General features: G+C 32.4%; 1 protein-coding gene across 1 annotated transcript in view; it reads left to right on the top strand.

Moving 5' to 3' along the window:
* Positions 1–18,688, top strand: part of LOC139494581 (uncharacterized) — a 35,046-nt gene that overhangs the window by 782 nt on the left and 15,576 nt on the right. The window contains exons 2-8 of the mRNA XM_071282741.1: positions 118–132; positions 6,725–6,796; positions 7,673–7,717; positions 9,492–9,578; positions 10,528–10,626; positions 12,052–12,240; positions 13,476–13,577. Of these exons, the coding sequence (XP_071138842.1) occupies positions 118–132; positions 6,725–6,796; positions 7,673–7,717; positions 9,492–9,578; positions 10,528–10,626; positions 12,052–12,240; positions 13,476–13,577 (609 nt within the window). The remainder of the gene's footprint in view (positions 1–117; positions 133–6,724; positions 6,797–7,672; positions 7,718–9,491; positions 9,579–10,527; positions 10,627–12,051; positions 12,241–13,475; positions 13,578–18,688) is intronic.

Raw genomic sequence — 18,688 nt, 5'->3', positions numbered from 1 at the left:
TATGAATCAAAGCTTAAACGAAGTATGTTATTTCGCAACATTTTATAACAATTTAGTGTTTTTGAAAAAAATGAAATTACTGCTGTTTACCTAAATACATGTTTTCATTATTTTCAGATTCAGTTTTATTTGGTGAGTGTAATAGATTAATTTTCTTAGAAGAAATAATATGTTTTTTAATTTCATTGATATCGGTAGCAAAATATCCATTAAATGTATGTTGATTCACTGATGATTGCTTAGCGTCGACGCACTAAAGCTTTATTGAGACGAGATGCAGAAATGCAACAAGAGAGTTATCTATTTGTCCATACTATAAATGATAAAGTGTTACAGATGAACTTTGAATACTATTTTTATTTTTGGCTTAGACTATAGAAGAAAAAGAATTTTTAAAAGATGTAATGGCAAAAAGTGATTTTTTTTCTACGACCAAAATAAGGAATCGGAAAGATGAGACACGTTCGTCCTTTTTGCCCCTTCTGAATTCGTCACTGATTTTATGATAATTGATTTCCATAATGATTTGACTATTTTAACTGAGTTACGGTTGACACTCATATAGTTTCCTTTGAGACAAGGCTTATCATGTGGAACAACCAGTACGTAATGCATATATATACGTAATACTAATATGCCAAACCAATTGATATATTGGTTGATTGCTAGTGTTTAATGACAATGTAAGCACAATAGGCGGTACAACAGTGACTTGGTTTTATCTGTGAAGCAAAATTAAGTACTTAAAGCAATCTGTTTTCGACTGAAACTGAAAAGCTGACAATCTTAGTTAATTAAGTCTTAAAGATCTGAATCGAACACACTCCGAGGTGGGTTCGAACTCATAACCGCAGTGTTGATAGGCTAGTAAACGTTATACTCTGCCACCAAGAACCCCGCACTTTATAAAAGTATTTAAATTCATAACTAATTGATTAGCTTGATTGTGTAAACTTCATATAAGCCATACGAACTCAAAAAATTTGTTTAATACCCAGTGGCAAATATTTCATTTCAAGCTTAAATACGTCATATCATGCACAATAGGTCAATCAAGTGCTAAATAGCATACATTTATGGAAAAAGTAGCCAGATTCTTTTAAACTGAAGGCTCCTAGCAGTCCAATCAAAACGTTGATATTTTTAAAAGCAGAATCAGACTAGGTTTTAGTTGAACTGTTAGCTGTTTTAATATTTAAGAACTTTACTGCACAAGAAAGAATTTAACCAGTTTAGTTTACTTTAAACTTAATGCAATTGGTATATTTTCGTGGTTCATTTTTCAGTGTCTTTTCAACTTCAGTTTTATCGGTGGTGAATGGAAAACACAGTTATGTAAACTTCATTCGATAACGGTGATAATAGTCTTTTCTTCGTTGCAAGTACAAACGGAAATAATTACAGCTACTATAATTTATTAATAAGGTAGCTCTCTACTTAAAAAAATAATTTGAAATGTAAAGGCTTGCCCCTCACTAGCTCATAATTGTTCTGGAAAGCATATCTTATTTCCTGTAAGGGTTTTCACACATTAATGTTTGGGAGTCTATTTCAGATTTTTAAAACATAACACGAGGATATCATTCCTTACGTTCAATACATGACGGAGAATAACGGATAAACAGTGTTATTTGTTTGTCATTTAAGTCTTTTGTTGAGAGTTGTCTCATGGCAATCATACGGTTTTGACCACATCTTCTTTTTTTATAATTGCCAGATAAAAACGTATTTATAACAAGAAGAGATTAAGGGAAATGCAGATGTTTGTGTCAAATTAGGGAGAACTTGAGTTAGTGTCTCTAGTTAAAGATTAACGTTGTTTTGTTACGTTTGAATAATTTGGATGCAGATTTTCAATTATGTCTTGTTAAATAAGTTTTATAGACCCGGGATGATCTAGTCAACTATATTATACAGACACGTGTCAGCAATCGAAAACTGGAGGTTACCAGCTATATTTTATCTATATCTACTAGTTAATCGTTAGGTTACTGTCCAATTAATGTATACCCCACATCTATTCTATCCTCATTAATAACTAACAAACTGTCACATAAATAAATTTCATAGAACAAATCACGCGAGAAAGAGACGTGTAGCTTGATGGGAAAGAGACGCGTACCTTGATCTTTTGTCGGGGAGAGAGACGTTTAATAGCTTGCTTTTTTAGGTCATGCCTGGCATCATGTGACATTAATGGACACAGTGTTACATTAGTATATAACACTTGATATTTACATGACACTTATATCCTACATATTTTAATGTATCCCACCTCTCTATACCATGTATCACACGTGAAGTTCTCGGATCGCCCTACGACGTGGACACTTTGATGTAGACTACCACCGTAATGAGAATTAGCTCTAATGAATATAAAAAAAGGAAATAAATCCCACCTCTCTATACCATGTATCACACGTGAAGTTCTCGGATCGCCCTACGACGTGGACACTTTGATGTAGACTACCACCGTAATGAGAATTAGCTCTAATGAATATAAAAAAAGGAAATAAAGTGACGTTTTATACGAAGTTATGAGAATTAGCTATAATAAAAATATAGTCAACAAACACATAAATGAAAGATAGTGACGTTTAAATAAAAGTATCTTTATAAAGGCATAAGATCATACGAAATAAATTGTCCTGTCAGTCTGTGGTATGTTAAAGAGAAATATGTTGTAATCCCCTCAATGTTTATTCTATGGCCCTTAACCCTCCTTGTGTGTCTCTTCGAGGAAAATAATTAAGAACAGTTTATTTGTATCTTCATAAATTTAAGGTACTTCAGGGGCGGATGCAGGAATTTTCGAAAGGGGGGGGGGTGCTAACCCAGGGCACCCAGGGCAAAGGGGGGGGGTGCAAAACATATGTCCCGATACAAATGCATTGATCGGCAAAAATAAAGGGGGGTGCGCACCCCCGGAACCCCCCCCCCCCCTTTGGATCCGCCACTGGTACTTATTACTTGAAAGACCATTATTATTAGTACTATGGAAAATATGTATAAATAGGACGATTAATAAAACATAGTGCTGTGAAATAGAATTAATAAAAAATGTTGTGTATATCAAATGCAATCAGTCGACGTTAGTTAAATGTGTACACATTAGTACAAAAAATTCTCCAAAGGCAAATACAAAAACATAGAATGTGCATTAATAATTTACAATTACAAAGCTTATTGAAAACTTTTTTTCTTTTTTCTTTTTTTTTTTGCGTCATCAAATTTTGTGATTCATGTCAGAATATAGTTAATTGTCATATTTTGTGTCACTTGATAACATGACAACGTGACCGATCGAGACAAAATCTTACAAAGTATTGGACGGTAATTTATTATAGTTATGTAAAAATGAATAGTTGCTGTGATCTGCCGAGATACCATAATTAATTTTACAAACAATTGAACAAGTAACAAGGAGGATATCCCCTTCGGCTATTTATGAACAACTATAAATGCACGTTAATATGTGAACTGAGATATACACCAATTTGTTAAGAAAAGTCCTAAATTAGAGATGATTTTACCCATGGAAATTTCATTACAACTATAAATGCAATTAAATAGCTACACTCTCGTGTGAACTAATATATATCAATTTCTGAAGAAAATTCCTCTATCAGACATAATTTTACCCGCTAATAGAAATTTAATTTTCATTTTTCTTAATCCTGTAGATAGTTATAGATATATAGTCCTATCTATTTCTTGTGTCTCTAATGTAACTGGCATCTCACCTTTGGGTCATACTACTTTCCACTAGGTACTAACTGTACACAATATGTGCTAGACATACCAAATTCAGTAATATGATTGGTTGAATTCTGGATCTGAAGACTATTATAGAATTCAAATGATTGATGATAGTCTGTTGGCATAGACTGTAGTTCAGTGGTTGTCGATATTCTGTTAGCATAGACTGTAGTTCTGTGGTTGTCGATATTCTATTAGGCAGCAACCATTTGATTTTCTGGAGGGGCTATGGTTTTTTTTTCTGGACAAATCTAATTTTTTTTCGCAACAAGTCGAAAACATTTTTTTTTTCAATTTTAGCATTACATATAGTGGCAGCTGAGGGTGAAACAAACATTTTTTTTTCTCAGAATCAAAAACAAATTATTTTTTTCTCCAAAAACTGGAAACAAACTTTTTTTTCCAAAAAAAACCATAGCCCCCCCCCCCCCCCCCCCTCAGAAAATCAAATGGTTGCTGTCTTAGCATAGTCTGTAGTTCAGTGGTTGTCGTTTGATTATGTCAGTAGTACTTGTTTTGTTACAGATTGTTATAGGTTATAATGTTATATTTCTCAATAGGATTGTTTCACATTTTTCATGTTGGGGCCCTTTTAGCTGACTATTTGATATTTTTTCTCATTGCTTTTGACTTTGATGGAACTTTGTCTCATTGGCAATCATACCGCATTTTTTTAAATTTTATACAAAACTTTTTTCACAATACAAGAAACTTTTATACCTTATTTTGAAATAAAATAAAGAAACTGACAGCATGTGGTTGTTTGACCTTGACCTGTACAGTGACAGTTGAGACATATGTTGACAGGATATCCTCCTCTGACCTTAATTGGTCTTACGAAATTATATAACACGTTTAGCAACTGAAGATATAAATATGGAATAATTAATGACGCTACATGACAATATTATTTATAACTTTTCCATTATTCATTTTTTGTTGTTGTTATATATGGTTGATTAATTTACGTGTACATTTGATGAATTTCTGTTACTGTATCAAGAGGGTCAACGTTTTGATGTAAATAAAGAAAAGAAATGAATCAACTTTCTGATAAAGGTCATAAAGGGAGATTGTGCTCGGATGAAGTGGAAATAAATGGCCATGTCACAATAAACGAAAAATGAAAATTACCCGGCACGTTACACAGGCTCGAGGGAATAAGGCCTATGCAAACAAATTGCAATAATTTGCTGAAAAAGTCCTTTGTCAATTCAGAAATACTCAATATCTCTTTTTGTTTATAATCCTCATGATTCTCAAATGTTTTCTCTTCTGGAGCTCCAAGTTTAGAACCCAGATCGTTTTGATGCATGATTTATTCATATTTTTTTTGTTCTATCGCTTGTCAATTGGCATTACTCGTTCTACATCATGGTATTTGTTTAAATATTTTTACTTTTATGACCCCCTCCGAGGACCCCCTCCCACCCCCGACCCCTTCTGTCGTGTTTACGTTTTATCATATTTGTTTACTTTATAGTATATACTGTTGTTGTTGTTGTTTGTGTTTATTTGACCGATTATTACGTAGACATTTATGTTGATTGTGTACACAAGTATTCGTCTTTTTATGGATCCCATTTTTTTTTCAAATCATTATAAATGTCATAGATCAGAGATTGATTCTATCATTAAATTGTCATTTCGACACAAAAGTGCAAGTTACCTCCCTTTTTAAGCGTCCACATTGCTGTCTTTTCTGTTCGAGCATGGGAAAGAAGCAAACGTATAGTTGAAAAATACATTTATTATAGGGAACATATTGGAATATATACTGCACACTTTCTATTTGAGAAGTCAAAATGCGTTGACTGTATATTTCTATGTCGTATATACAGTCCCCGACCCGATATCACTCCTCCTCATGAATATTTCAATAGCAGTTGCCGAAACTATATTCAATTATTCATACGACCTCCTCAACCTGTTCCTGTTTCCAATGTATACAAAATAGCGTGGAACGACTCAAACTTACTTCTTTTACAATTTTTGAAAAAAAAACATATTTCACTTGTTAATAATTTTTGAAACCTATATCATTATGTTTTCTGCTTATTGTGGATATTTTTGTCCATACTCAAACGAATTTGTTCACCATCGAGCGTGGGTTTCAACAGGTAATGTACATGTCATTGCGTTGCATATTTCTCCGCCTGATACCGGTATGAGTCCTTTTAAAAGGGGGATTTTTTCCCCAATATTCAAATCAAATAAATAACGTTTAAACATTAAACAACAATTTAAAATGCCTTTTTTTCTAGATTACAGTATAAAGACAATAATAGTGCAATGACTTGACATATCAACGATATAAGGATTCGGCCCGAAAAAGGGAAAAAGCTTGGCAGAGTCTCGCATTTTCCCGTTTCTAAGCCTCATCCTTATATCGTTGATATGTCAATTCAATGCACTATGTGCATGGACAAAACTTGAAGAAAAGTTTAATTTTAAATTGTGCTTTAATTGATAAATTGCTGTTTGGTTTACGTCCAGTGGCAAATAGCCCATGCATGTTATTTTCTTGTAATTTGATTTTCACTGCTTCCCAGACAGCGAACAAAAATTAAAAAGCCAAGCATCATGACTTTATTTCAATCCTTATTTAAACAGTCATTTCACGGTTGTTGTATGTGGAGCAATCAGCTTTCCCTCCGAAAGCACATGATACCCCTCTATCTCTGTTATTTTTTATTGAGTTTGTGTTGTTCAGTCTATAGTTGGTTGATTTGAGTTAATATATTGTTGTATATTTTAATATCATTTATATCGTGTCCCCCTTTAATATTGTCTGCCTCTATTTCATAAACGGAGAAGAGAGAGCACTAATAACAATGAACAGTTTACATACTGTGTTGTCTATACTATAATTGTAATGTGATTTTTTGGTTTTCATATCCCTAATTAATATTGTGTTACAATATAAAAGAATTGGATTACTAACGCCGAATGTTTTTCTTTCCAGTATCATGCCAAACAAAAGGAGCCAAGAGCTCAAAGATACAGTGGCAGGCCAGTTTAGGGTCAACAGGAACTGGTGAGTGTTTATATTTACTAAGATCAAAGTATTTGTAACCTGAATCTTCTTATCTTTGTAATGTTGGACTTTGTTAATATACATTTTTTTTTAATTTTATTTTTTTGAAATCACTAGTCAATGATAAGAAGATTCAGGATATGTTTGTATTTGTGGTTTTGGGTTAACACTGGTGGATCGGTGATGTTAGGTGTTTCATTTCAAAAGAACATTACACAATTCTAATACACAACGACAGTGACTGATATGCAATAATTTGAATGCGTAAGAATCTAGTATCGACACATAAACAGACTTCACTACTTCCGGTTGAAATTATATTTTTAAAGACAAAGGGTAAAAATAATAAAAAAAATATATGAAAGATCATTGTATGATTATAATCACAACTTAATATTTCAAATGTTTATGCTTTAAAAATTTATATTGATTATTTTTTTTTAAATACTTCAACTTTATTATGTGAATTGCACAGACGTAAACCTTTCAATTTTCAAGTAATAACTATAATTGTTTTCTCTATTTGAATAAAAGATGTTTATCAATAATTTGAACGTCCTTACGCGTTTTAAATAAAATGTAAACACTATAATCATATTTGATTAAAGTTTTAAATATATAAAAAAAAATGATGCACGTGGTCAAGATTGAATATTAATCAAATTGTACTTTAGCTCGTTTTTTTTTTTTTTTTGTTCTTGAAGTTTGTCAAAAAAAGTTCAAATTATAAGGCATACGTATGTAATTCATTCCGATCTTCGAATAATGTAATATAGAGTAAACCAACTGTGTCAATTTTTCATTTGTGAAAAGGTCAGCAAGTAAAAAATAGTACGATTAAAAAAAAAAGATAAATTATTTAGACATTATTCACAGGTGTACCTATCCCATTTGGTGACCACATTGATTGGTTGGCCTTTGGTAAGACTTTCGGTGTGGGATGCACTGCGTATAGGATAGGCGCAAGCGCATTCTTGCTATAATTGTATTCATTTTCAATTATGATATAGTTTTGAAATGTGTTATAGAGTTTATATAATGCTAGACATTTATCATTATAAGTTTTTGTATATATTTCTATATGATTCAGAAACTGTGTACTTTATGAAATAAAGATATAAGATATATATGATACTGTTATGTTATATTTATCGGTGTTCTGTGTACATGTGCATGACATTTTTGGCATGAAGCATTAATGCTAACATTGCAAGGTGTGTCAATGAATGCTAATCTTATAGATGGTCATATGCAATGTACGCATATAGCCAGTAAAGGGTGCATGCTTGCTGTTTAATTCTTTCCTTTGAAATGCTATGATTGCGCTATAATTCTAGCTGCTAATTATTTGCGATTCTTTGAATGTTCAAACAATTTTACTGTATTGATTGAAAAAAATAAAATGAAAATACAGTGATATTGAGTCTTGGAATCAAAACAACGAATAAGTATTCCTAGATTGGATTAGCAATGTCTTCTAAGTGAGCTACCATTTGATTTTAAAAGGAGGTGGCATTTTTTTAGTTGTAATTTCTGCCCTGCCTTATTATTTTTCATCCTATTCAGTCCTGCCTTTTTTTTTTTAGTTTATCCTGACTTCTTTATATAATTGTTATCCTGCATTTTTTTTTATTCGACAAAGTGTCTCATCCTACCTTCTTTTTCCCTCAAAACTCCTGTCCTGCCCTCTTTTTTAAATTTCGTCCTAGCCCCCAAATCAAAAATTAAATGGTAGCTCCCCAACTTTCATAGCAGCTAGGATTAAGAAAAAAGACTGGGAGCTTGCTTGCATTTGTGAAGGTTCTGATTAGTTATCAAAGCGTAAAATATAAACATAAAAAACATGGATAAAAAACATGTATCTAAACATGACATATATTGATCTAAAACAAATGTATTAGTTACTAGTATATATATTATATACTCGACTCTATATATATAGTATCATGATATATATTCTATAATATTATCATAATAATCATAACACTTTTATTTCAATAATAATTGTATATCCAGAAAACACATGTAAAATATGAGGGTCTGAATGGGGGTTTACAGAAGACAAGGATGGACCAATACAAAAGAAGTGGAGAATAACGGGTTATTAAAACAAAAAAGTTGGGATATATGATCAAATGAAACTAACAATATAAAATGGGCATACACGATAGAAATATAAAAAGACAATAACCCCCATGCAGACCCTCAAAGGTTTTAAAAAAAATGTAAGATTTTGTTCATATGGTCCTCCTATCAAACTTTATTCGTCAATGTGCAAATTGAAGTATACATAAGTGTACCATGCTCGTAATATGCAATGCATTTATGTACATTAATATATGAAAGAAGGTGTGCTGTAAATGTCTTTGAAAACACAGGTTCACAGCAAGAGAAACCAAACCAACAGCTGGAAAAGAGTAAGCTTTTCCTATTTATGTTGTTGGTTTGTTGCCCGACTCATCTGCTTTTTTCATATTAAAATGATAACCGAGTCTGTTAGTCTTAGTTAATGTCATAACTGCATTGCACTGAAAAATTCAGAAATTCACAAAATTGTACAGTAGAAAAAGAATTACTGTTTAGAGATATTGTTTTTGTATACAAAATATAGGGGATAAGTATTCCGTTATAATTAAGATTTTAAGGTAGTTAAAATGTTTTATGATTGATAATTGTATGTTATAATCTGTAATAGACGGCTTATTAAAAATCAACCCTACAGTGGAGATAAAGGAGACCATTGATACACCTGGCAGGAAAGCTGCAAATGTACAACTACCAGGTCAGTGAACTTTTTTTGATTTTATTCCGTGACATCATTATTACAAACATCGATAAAAGATGAAATAAAATAGATAAGCAAACAAGTCACATAACAAACGAACGAACAAGAGATAAACAAAATATAAAACCACACAAAACAACACAAAACAACAGCCAATAATCTAGTAAAGAAAAATGCCAATTCCAAACAACCCATATTGAAATTAACAATGAACATCATGCATTTATTTCCTGTATGTACACTTATTAAATTCTACATGTGAAATGTACACAAGAAAAATAGGTGAAATCCAAAGATAACTATCATACTACCATGGCAGAGGTTTAAATAAAAACTTAGTTTCCTTCAATGACAACTGGGGAATAGAAATATTGTCACTCTTGGTCTTCTTGCGATTGGTAGTAAAACCGTTGCCAAAGTGTGATATCTGTTTGGCTGTGCGAGATGTACATTTATACACAGTCACGTCCAGTCAGAATGGTGTCTTGTTGCAAGTCAAAATGTCTGTCCCAATCCACCAGACCCTTATTATTCGTAGCAGTCGAAATTTCCCAGACCTCTACACAGGACGGGTTACCTATTGTATTTGATTATTGTTTCTAGTAATTTGTTAACATCCTGTACATGCCTGAAATATTTGCCACTGGACGTTACGCAACCAACAATCAATCAGTCATTTTTTAAACCGAAATGATGTAGAAATGAAAAAACGGAATATCGGAAACACAGTTAACATGAAAGCTGCAAATATGATTATATCAATTCAAGACCCAGAAGAGATAAGCAGATATCTTTCTATTAAATAAGAAATTGAAAAACGAGGGAGACATAGTAATAAAACAACAAAACAATAACACTAAACATTCTAGCTTCTAAAAGTTAATGAAGAGTTGGTAAAATTAACTTCTATTATGTTATTTAAACATAATATTCTGTTTCTGTTAAGGGTTAGCAGAACTACCCCCTATACCACGATTAAATGGCCAACCACCAGCTGTGGTTCCCGCAGTTACATCGTCGCCTGCTACAACAAAAACAACTAGAGGTAATATTATATAATAATCATGTCTGGGCAAATCATTCTATTAAAAAAAAAGAATATTGGGTATCTATCAATGATACAAAATCAACACATGCATAGACCCCTCCCCCCAATTTAAAAAAGAAAAAAATACATAAAACACACACTCGTACACAAATAGCAAAGGAACAGCGCTTTTATTGGTGTTCTCCATCTGCATATCACAAGGAGGCCTTCAACACAGAGCTTAAAAAAGAAGTGTAAGACGGACCTTAGCACCGGCTTCGGCGGAATTCTTTGCAAAAAAGAAATTGGATAGACTTTATAAGTCGATATTGCATGTTATGTGCGTAATTTATATTTTTTCTGAGATGCTCTAACATGCAGTACTCAGCAGGTCTATTCTTATTACTGAGGGACCGTAAGGGTGTCTGGGGTATGACAACATGGTCACTTTTGCCCTACTTCCGACCCTGCAGTAAAACACTTCACAAATGTGATGCATAAATTCACACGCAAGAATGGGGATGTTAAGTCCGATACCCCGTTTCAAAGGAGTACCAATCTATTTCGACGTTTAGAACCATTGCTACAACTCGTTATGGTGTCCATAGTTAACATTTATGCATAGCTAGTTCTGTCCCTATCCAAAATATCTCTGTTTTCCCGCGACATGATGAATTTCCAATCTAATGTTTTAAGTGTTAATTTGTTCTCATCCTAAACATACATGACATATTTGTCATTGGAAGTAAAGTTAAAAACAATAAATACATATAATATCTATATACATGACTCGCATCGACCTGTTATGGAGACTATACTCTTGTTGGACACAACTGCGAAACTGATACATTTTCTTTAGTTGATGTTCTTGCATTATATATATGAAAGATTGTAAATGTATTTAAAAGATATGATTTTAAACAAGTAAGTAAAATGTTGCTGAATACTTTCAATCTATTCAATTTTGTTATGAAATTCGGTTCACCAAGGAAGTTTTGAAAGAGGTAAGAGATAGTGAAAAGGGAAATAATTACAAAAAATAAATGTAATTAAAACCCGCTGCATATGTGTGTAACTGTCCTTAGTCGTCAGGAACCTGATGTTTTGTGGTTGTCGTTTGTTGATGTGGTTCATAAGTGCTTCTCGTTTTATATATAAGTTAGACCGTTGGTTTTCCTGTTTGGATGGTTTTTCACAAGTCATTTTTGGGGCCCTTAATAGCTTGCAGTTCGGTTTGAACAGAGGCTCCGTGTTGAATACCGTTTTTTTTACCTTTAATGCTTTAAATGTACTTTTACAAATTATGACTTGGATGGAAAGTTGTCTCATTGACACTCACACCACACCACAATGATCTGCTTACATCTTAGTAATAAAATAATTTATAAAACATAAAATTCGAAATATTAAACCAATACTTATGTTTTTGTTGCAATTTTATAGGTTCTACAAAGACCTTTTCTACAAATCCTGCGACACAACCAAAAGTGTCAAATACACCTACAATACCACCTCCTACAACAACTAGAACGACACAACAAACACCGACAGTGCCAGTCAGAACACTACCACCAACACAACCACCAACACCACCACCAACTCAACCACCAACACCTCCAACAACTACGGAAGGTGACTTATTTACTATTTTATGCTTAGGTTTAGGGTTATAAATATTCCAAATCACTTAAATGTTTGTTTCCGCTATTTTCAGAAAAATATATTTTGAGCATCTTAATTACACATATTGTTTGTTCTAGTCACACAAATGCCTGCAAAAAATCACAGAAACGTGCATCACTGATTGCATTACTTTACCCCAGGCGTATATATTGTTGAACATTAACATTTTGGCAATAAATACATACATCAGGGCTGATATGCTTAAGCCTCTTTAGTGAAGATTTGTTCCGACCGAACATATTTTCTACATGTCCCTTTATATATCTGTAGTACGATTAGATATCTTTACTGAAGTGGTATTAGGCACATCCGCCCCGCGGTTTATGTCTAAAATCGGATATATTCATGTCGTCCATCATATTTTCCTGTAATTAGATCATTAATTTAATGACAATCGAGTGATCTATTGTCTATGTTAAATATAGTTGGTTGTTAAATGTCTGTAACTGTTATACTGGAGTTCAAGTAGGTGAAATGTCTCTCCGAAGACTATTTTATTAGTTTAATGCATTAAACACAGCTAAAGAAAGACAACATATTTCATCGCAAATAGATGTATGTATATAGATATTTGAAATAAAATGCCATAAAAAATATCATTCTAAAATACCAAATCAAATCGCCAAATATCAAATACTTGTATTGCAAACGTCCATAATGATTATCTACAAATATGTGTGACATCAACATTACTGTTAAATTAAGATGTTTCCATATTCTCTTTAGTTATTTTCATATAATCAAATTCATGTTTCTTTAGTTTAAACATATTTAATTATAGTTGATTGGGAAACAAGTTTTGCAACTTATATTAATCCCTTTCCACTTTGCGGGTGCGAGTGCTGCCTTGTAGCAACATTAGCCTGCTCTTTTTCGAAATCTATAAGGGTTTCTTTAACGTGCAAGAGATATGGCTTTCTCTTAACACGGGTCAGCCATTTATCGTCCCCTTCTGACGGACTATCATCGTTTACTCAAGGCCATACTCGCAAATGGTGTCAAGGGAGCGCTGAAAATTCAGTCCCTGAAATTTTCACCCAAGACGGAAATAGAACCAGGAACCTTTGTGTTAGTAGTCCGATGCACTAACCACTACACCACGGCGCCTTTAAATTATCTTTATAAGTTTTAAGTTTTTAAGATAATCCAATAAATGTATGTTCGTATTATCTTTCTTTTTATAGCAACCCCTGCTCCACCAGTTATCATGGTCCAACATTCTCTATCTGGTATTTCTGGACCATCTAACATCATATCACAGGCACAAGAATGGATCGATGGATCACGTGAGTCTAGTTGTTAAGAGACCAAACAGGAAATACGACCATTGTTAACGATATGATCAAAGACTACAATTGTCATCAGAAACTCTGTATTATGTTTGAAAGGAACAAAGACAGATTTGATGAATCGAAGAACAATTATTAACCTAAATCTTTATCGATCTAAGGTGAAAGAAGTTATTATTGAAAAAAACCCATGAGGTACTGATTTGATTTCAATATCATAACTCCAGTCATTGTACCTTGTGTAAATTAAGGCTTTCTACACATGTGACATCAATTTAAAAGGTAAAATAAATGAATAGGATTTATCTTAAGCAAGCTACCAGTCTAAGCGCAAAGCAAGCAGCGTGTTTTCCAGCGTTTTTGTTAAAAATGCAATTAATGACATAGAAGTAGAAATTAAACCTATATATCGATACTTATACGTATATAACCATAGTTCTCGCGACCTTTTTCTCTCATGGATTGGTATTCTTCTCACATCCAGCTTTTGGTGAAAACAGAATGAACCGATGTTATCTGTAAGTATATATATATTAGTTATAGCTTTCTAAATGTTAATACTTACCTGCCAACTTAAACTAGTTGTGATGAGATCTAAAACTACAAAATATTTATATAAAAGGTAATTTGATAGTAATAAAAAAAAAACAGACTAAATACCTATATATATGTCGTGTACAAGTTGCGATGTTGTACAGGTTATAACATGTACAAAAATATTGCAAAAATACAAGTTATAACATGTACAAAAGTATCTCATACATGTTATAACCTGTACAAAATCGCAACTTGTACACGACATATATATAATTAATACACTTGTCTTCGAAAATATATTTGATATTTATATTGATGTTAGTAGAAAAAAAACGAATATGTTAACCATTTCATACTTTTCATATTCGGCTACTTTACTTAACGTATTTTTGTATAATTAGAACTCATCACAACATGTAGTATAGAATGTGTTGTGTAGTGATAGTATTAAAACTGGAAGTTGAAAAGTTATTAATCATGTTTTCTACGTTTGCAGGTTGTCTTGCAGATTGATTTTGGTTTTCGAATGTCAGATTTTTTTATCAAGATTACTGTATATCATTTTGAACCTACGTTTGTATAATTGGGACAAAACTATACATATAACTTTGATACAATTGAAGTGTAATGATTATCTTTTTAACTACCATACATCTAGCTATCACAGACTTAAAAAGTATTCGCTAATGATTTCAATTATTTGATATTCAAAATCTTCTAGTTTTATCAATTATTTGTCCTATTTTTATCTTTTCCTGCTTTTATAGCATATTGTGAAAAAATACCAATTTTTGAAAATCTTATTTATTTCTATTTTGTTGACGTTTAAACAAAAAAGAAACGTGCCAATATTAAATGTATGAAAAATCTACAGAAACTTATTTCCCGCCAAAGTTTCAATGGATTAAATAAAAAGAAAAAAAGGACACAGACCGTGCATTTACTTTTGCTTGTTAAGTTCTGTTATATGCATACCATAAATCAATAAAGTTTTTTTTATAAAAAAAAAGGCAACAGTAGTATACCGCTGTTCAAAAGTCATAAATCGATTAAGAGAAAAAAATCCGGGTTACATACTGAGAAATATCGTATTACTTGCCATGCATTTGTAAATGTATATTTACATAACAAATCTACCGAAATTGTTCAATCGTTGAGACAGGGGCTAAATGTATTACACTGATGATTGTTCTGAATAGCTTGATTGAAAACGAAGTTTACTTGTAACTATATATGATACCATATACCTGTATAAAAAAATCAGATATTACATGTAACATATGACTTTATTTACAATGCTTTACCTGTTTGTTTTATGCTTTACCTGTTTGTTCTATACTTTACCTGTGTGTTCTATGCTTTACCTGTGTGTTCTATGCTTTACCTGTTTGTTCTATACTTTACCTGTTTGTTCTATACTTTACCTGTTTGTTCTATACTTTACCTGTTTGTTCTATGCTTTACCTGTTTGTTCTATGCTTTACCTGTTTGTTCTATACTTTACCTGTTTGTTCTATGCTTTACCTGTTTGTTCCATACTTTACCTGTGTGTTCTATGCTTTACCTGTTTGTTCCATGCTTAACCTTTTTGTTCCATGCTTTAACTGTTTGTTCTTTGCTTCACTTGTTTACCACAACTGTTACCACAAGTAAAATCGAACTATCAACCTTCTGGGGCACATATTTTCACATACAGTTTGTAGTGGAGATCGTGTTACTTTATCGTATTGTTAAATACCGTTTATCTTCTTGTCCTCCATTTTTTGGCAATCGTTTAGTTTGTTGTTCCAATTAAGATATTTATAAAAACAAAAACCTATTTAAAGTAAGCTGTTACTATCTGCCTCGATTTTTACATTAGTCATGTGAAAGGTTTTTTAGACATATAGTTTTATGTTTTGTGTATAGAGTACATGTTTATTTATTTAAGTGTTGACACAGGTAACAAGTAAACATGTTTTTTTCTATGTTTAATATAATATAGCAAGAATGCGGTTGCGGCTATATGATTTACTTCACATGCATAACAATTAGTTGCGCAACGCTAAAAAGTTCAGATATGAAAAAAAAAGGTATTACTCTTTTTTTTATATATATACGGCCTTTAGTTCAATTTTTTTATTATTTTATAGTGACAGAAAATTTACTTAACACACTAAGTTTAAAGAAAACTTAATCTTTTGTTTTGACAATAATGGGTTATCTTTATATTCCTATCTCATATACTTTTCTTTACAATAAATTATGGTAACCCACTTATAATATGGCGGTTGCTGTCCATTCGTTTGATGTGTTTTATCACTTAATTTTGTCATCTGATTAGGGACTTTGAGTTCAGTATTTTTGTGATTTTACTTTTTAGTGGTTGTATAATTTGCGTTGCGACAATATATCATTATGAATCATTCTCAGAAAAGCTTTGGTAAACATAACCCATTCCAAATAGCTCCATGTTTTTTCAAGTTACATACTGTTTTAGTAATTCAAATAAGTCACCACAACTACAATTGCGGTCACACCAACCACAAGACGAACACACATAATTCCTGTCATCACTGTGTTTAGAAATAATACACTTATACATAAACACTAATATATCTATCTAACATTTGTTGTCTCTTATCTCCTCCTTATTTTATTTTTTGTTATTTCTTACCCCTGTTTACTTTTTTTTTGTCTCTTTGCATTCATTTAGATTTTTAAATATCGTTTGCTTATCATCAATCTTAAAAGTTTTTCGGTATTTAATTGAATACATGCATAGATAAATAGATATGTATTCCACATTTCCGTTCTCAATTTTAAATGAATCAATTGATAAAATAAAGCTCCTTTGTAAAACAGTGTAACACATAGACAGTTTAATGCAAATTCAAATTAATATAACTTTATTTCTTCCAGATGGCGGAGGAATATATAAACTCGCATCGTCGACAGTGATGCCAGATATTCAAACGCTAGCGCCTAAATGGCCCCCACAAAAATACAGAACATTCTGGCCTACATTGGCTCCAATATTACCAAATCACGCTCTTATGACACCTCAATCTGTTGATCCAACTGTACCACCATTAATCACAACTCCAAAACCAATTTCAAATTCAAAAAGTGACGGTGAAAAACAAACTATTACAACTGTTTTGATGGAAAGTTCAGATACTATTGACAATGTAAACACGTCTACGTCATCATCGTCATCATCATCATCGTCAACGTTTTTGACTCATGAAACTCTAGATACATCATCAAACATTGCCATTGGCAAACCTGTACATACTGATGAAATTTCAAAAGGTGCTAGAAGTGAACTGTCACAAACTATTTCAATACAAGTTCCAGAAAAATCTAGAGAAACAATACACGCTTCGTCATCAGATCATATGACATTAAATATAGCAACAGGGGTTTCTGAGAATTTTAAAAAAGAATATATATCAAAAACGACAAATCAGAAATCAGAAAATCAGGAAAAGACAAGTGTTATTAAAGACAATGAATCAACTGCAAAGACCGATGTAAGATATCCCGTTGATGCACAATCTCAATCTGCAATAGCCATACCTGATACCGCTCCAACCGTAAGCAGTGGCGTCAAATATAATGTTACTGATCGGGAACTCAAACAAATGATTAACAAAGAAATCATGAGTGTTAATTCCCGTTCAAATCTAAACCAGGTACCAGAATTTGCCGGAGCTGATGGTGGTCAATTTGATTCCAATAGCACTGAGCCATTTGTCCATAACAATATAACAGAATCTAGACAGGACGAGTTAACAACAGATATTAAACTTACTTCTGGAAGAACTTCTTCACAAATTGATTTAAAAAATAACTTTGTTATACCCAATAACCAAGGACCAGATTTGTCGAGAGGCATTAAATTTATTGAGAAAATTAAGATAACAGAACAAAATGTATTTGACAATTCATTTAATTCTTCAAACATAATAGACACTGCACTCAATCAAACTGTATCAGAAACATCAGTAGCAGGTTTTGATAATACATTGACAAATACTACTAATTTAGCTGAGGATGTACAGTCTTTTGCTACTGATCATAGAAATTATACGGAAGTAAAGTCTTCCGACATCTTTGATGCACATAACACAAGTAACCGTATAACAGTTACAAACACTAGTGGTAGAACATCAGACACAATTGATTCTGGTGTAAGTAAAGCAGGACATCTTATTATAGAAGGAATTGTACCACCCCAAGAGAGTGTAAATGCAATCGATATGGGATCGACAGTGACTGTTTTTTCAAGTCAAAGAGAAACTTCTGGTCGTGTCTCTCTAGACACTAATTTGATATCACCTGCCACTTTGCCTTCTTCTCCATCTGATTTTGTTACTATTAAAACAAGTAATGATGATTCGTCACATAGGTCTGTCATTGATTCATCTGATCGTTCACATACCATGTCATCAACATTGCCACCAATCATTCCTTTTCAACAAGAAGAAGATGTTCTTCAGGCTAACATAAGTTTTATCTCTGAGAGCATTCTACAAGGAATTACCGCTAGACCAAACGGGAATCGTGATTCTGATTTGAACGAGAAC

Source organism: Mytilus edulis, chromosome 11 (genome assembly GCF_963676685.1).
Source record: "Mytilus edulis chromosome 11, xbMytEdul2.2, whole genome shotgun sequence".
Classification (NCBI taxonomy): domain Eukaryota; kingdom Metazoa; phylum Mollusca; class Bivalvia; order Mytilida; family Mytilidae; genus Mytilus; species Mytilus edulis.
The sequence above is the reverse complement of the archived record's forward strand: the minus strand, read 5'-3'. Positions and strand labels throughout refer to the sequence as shown.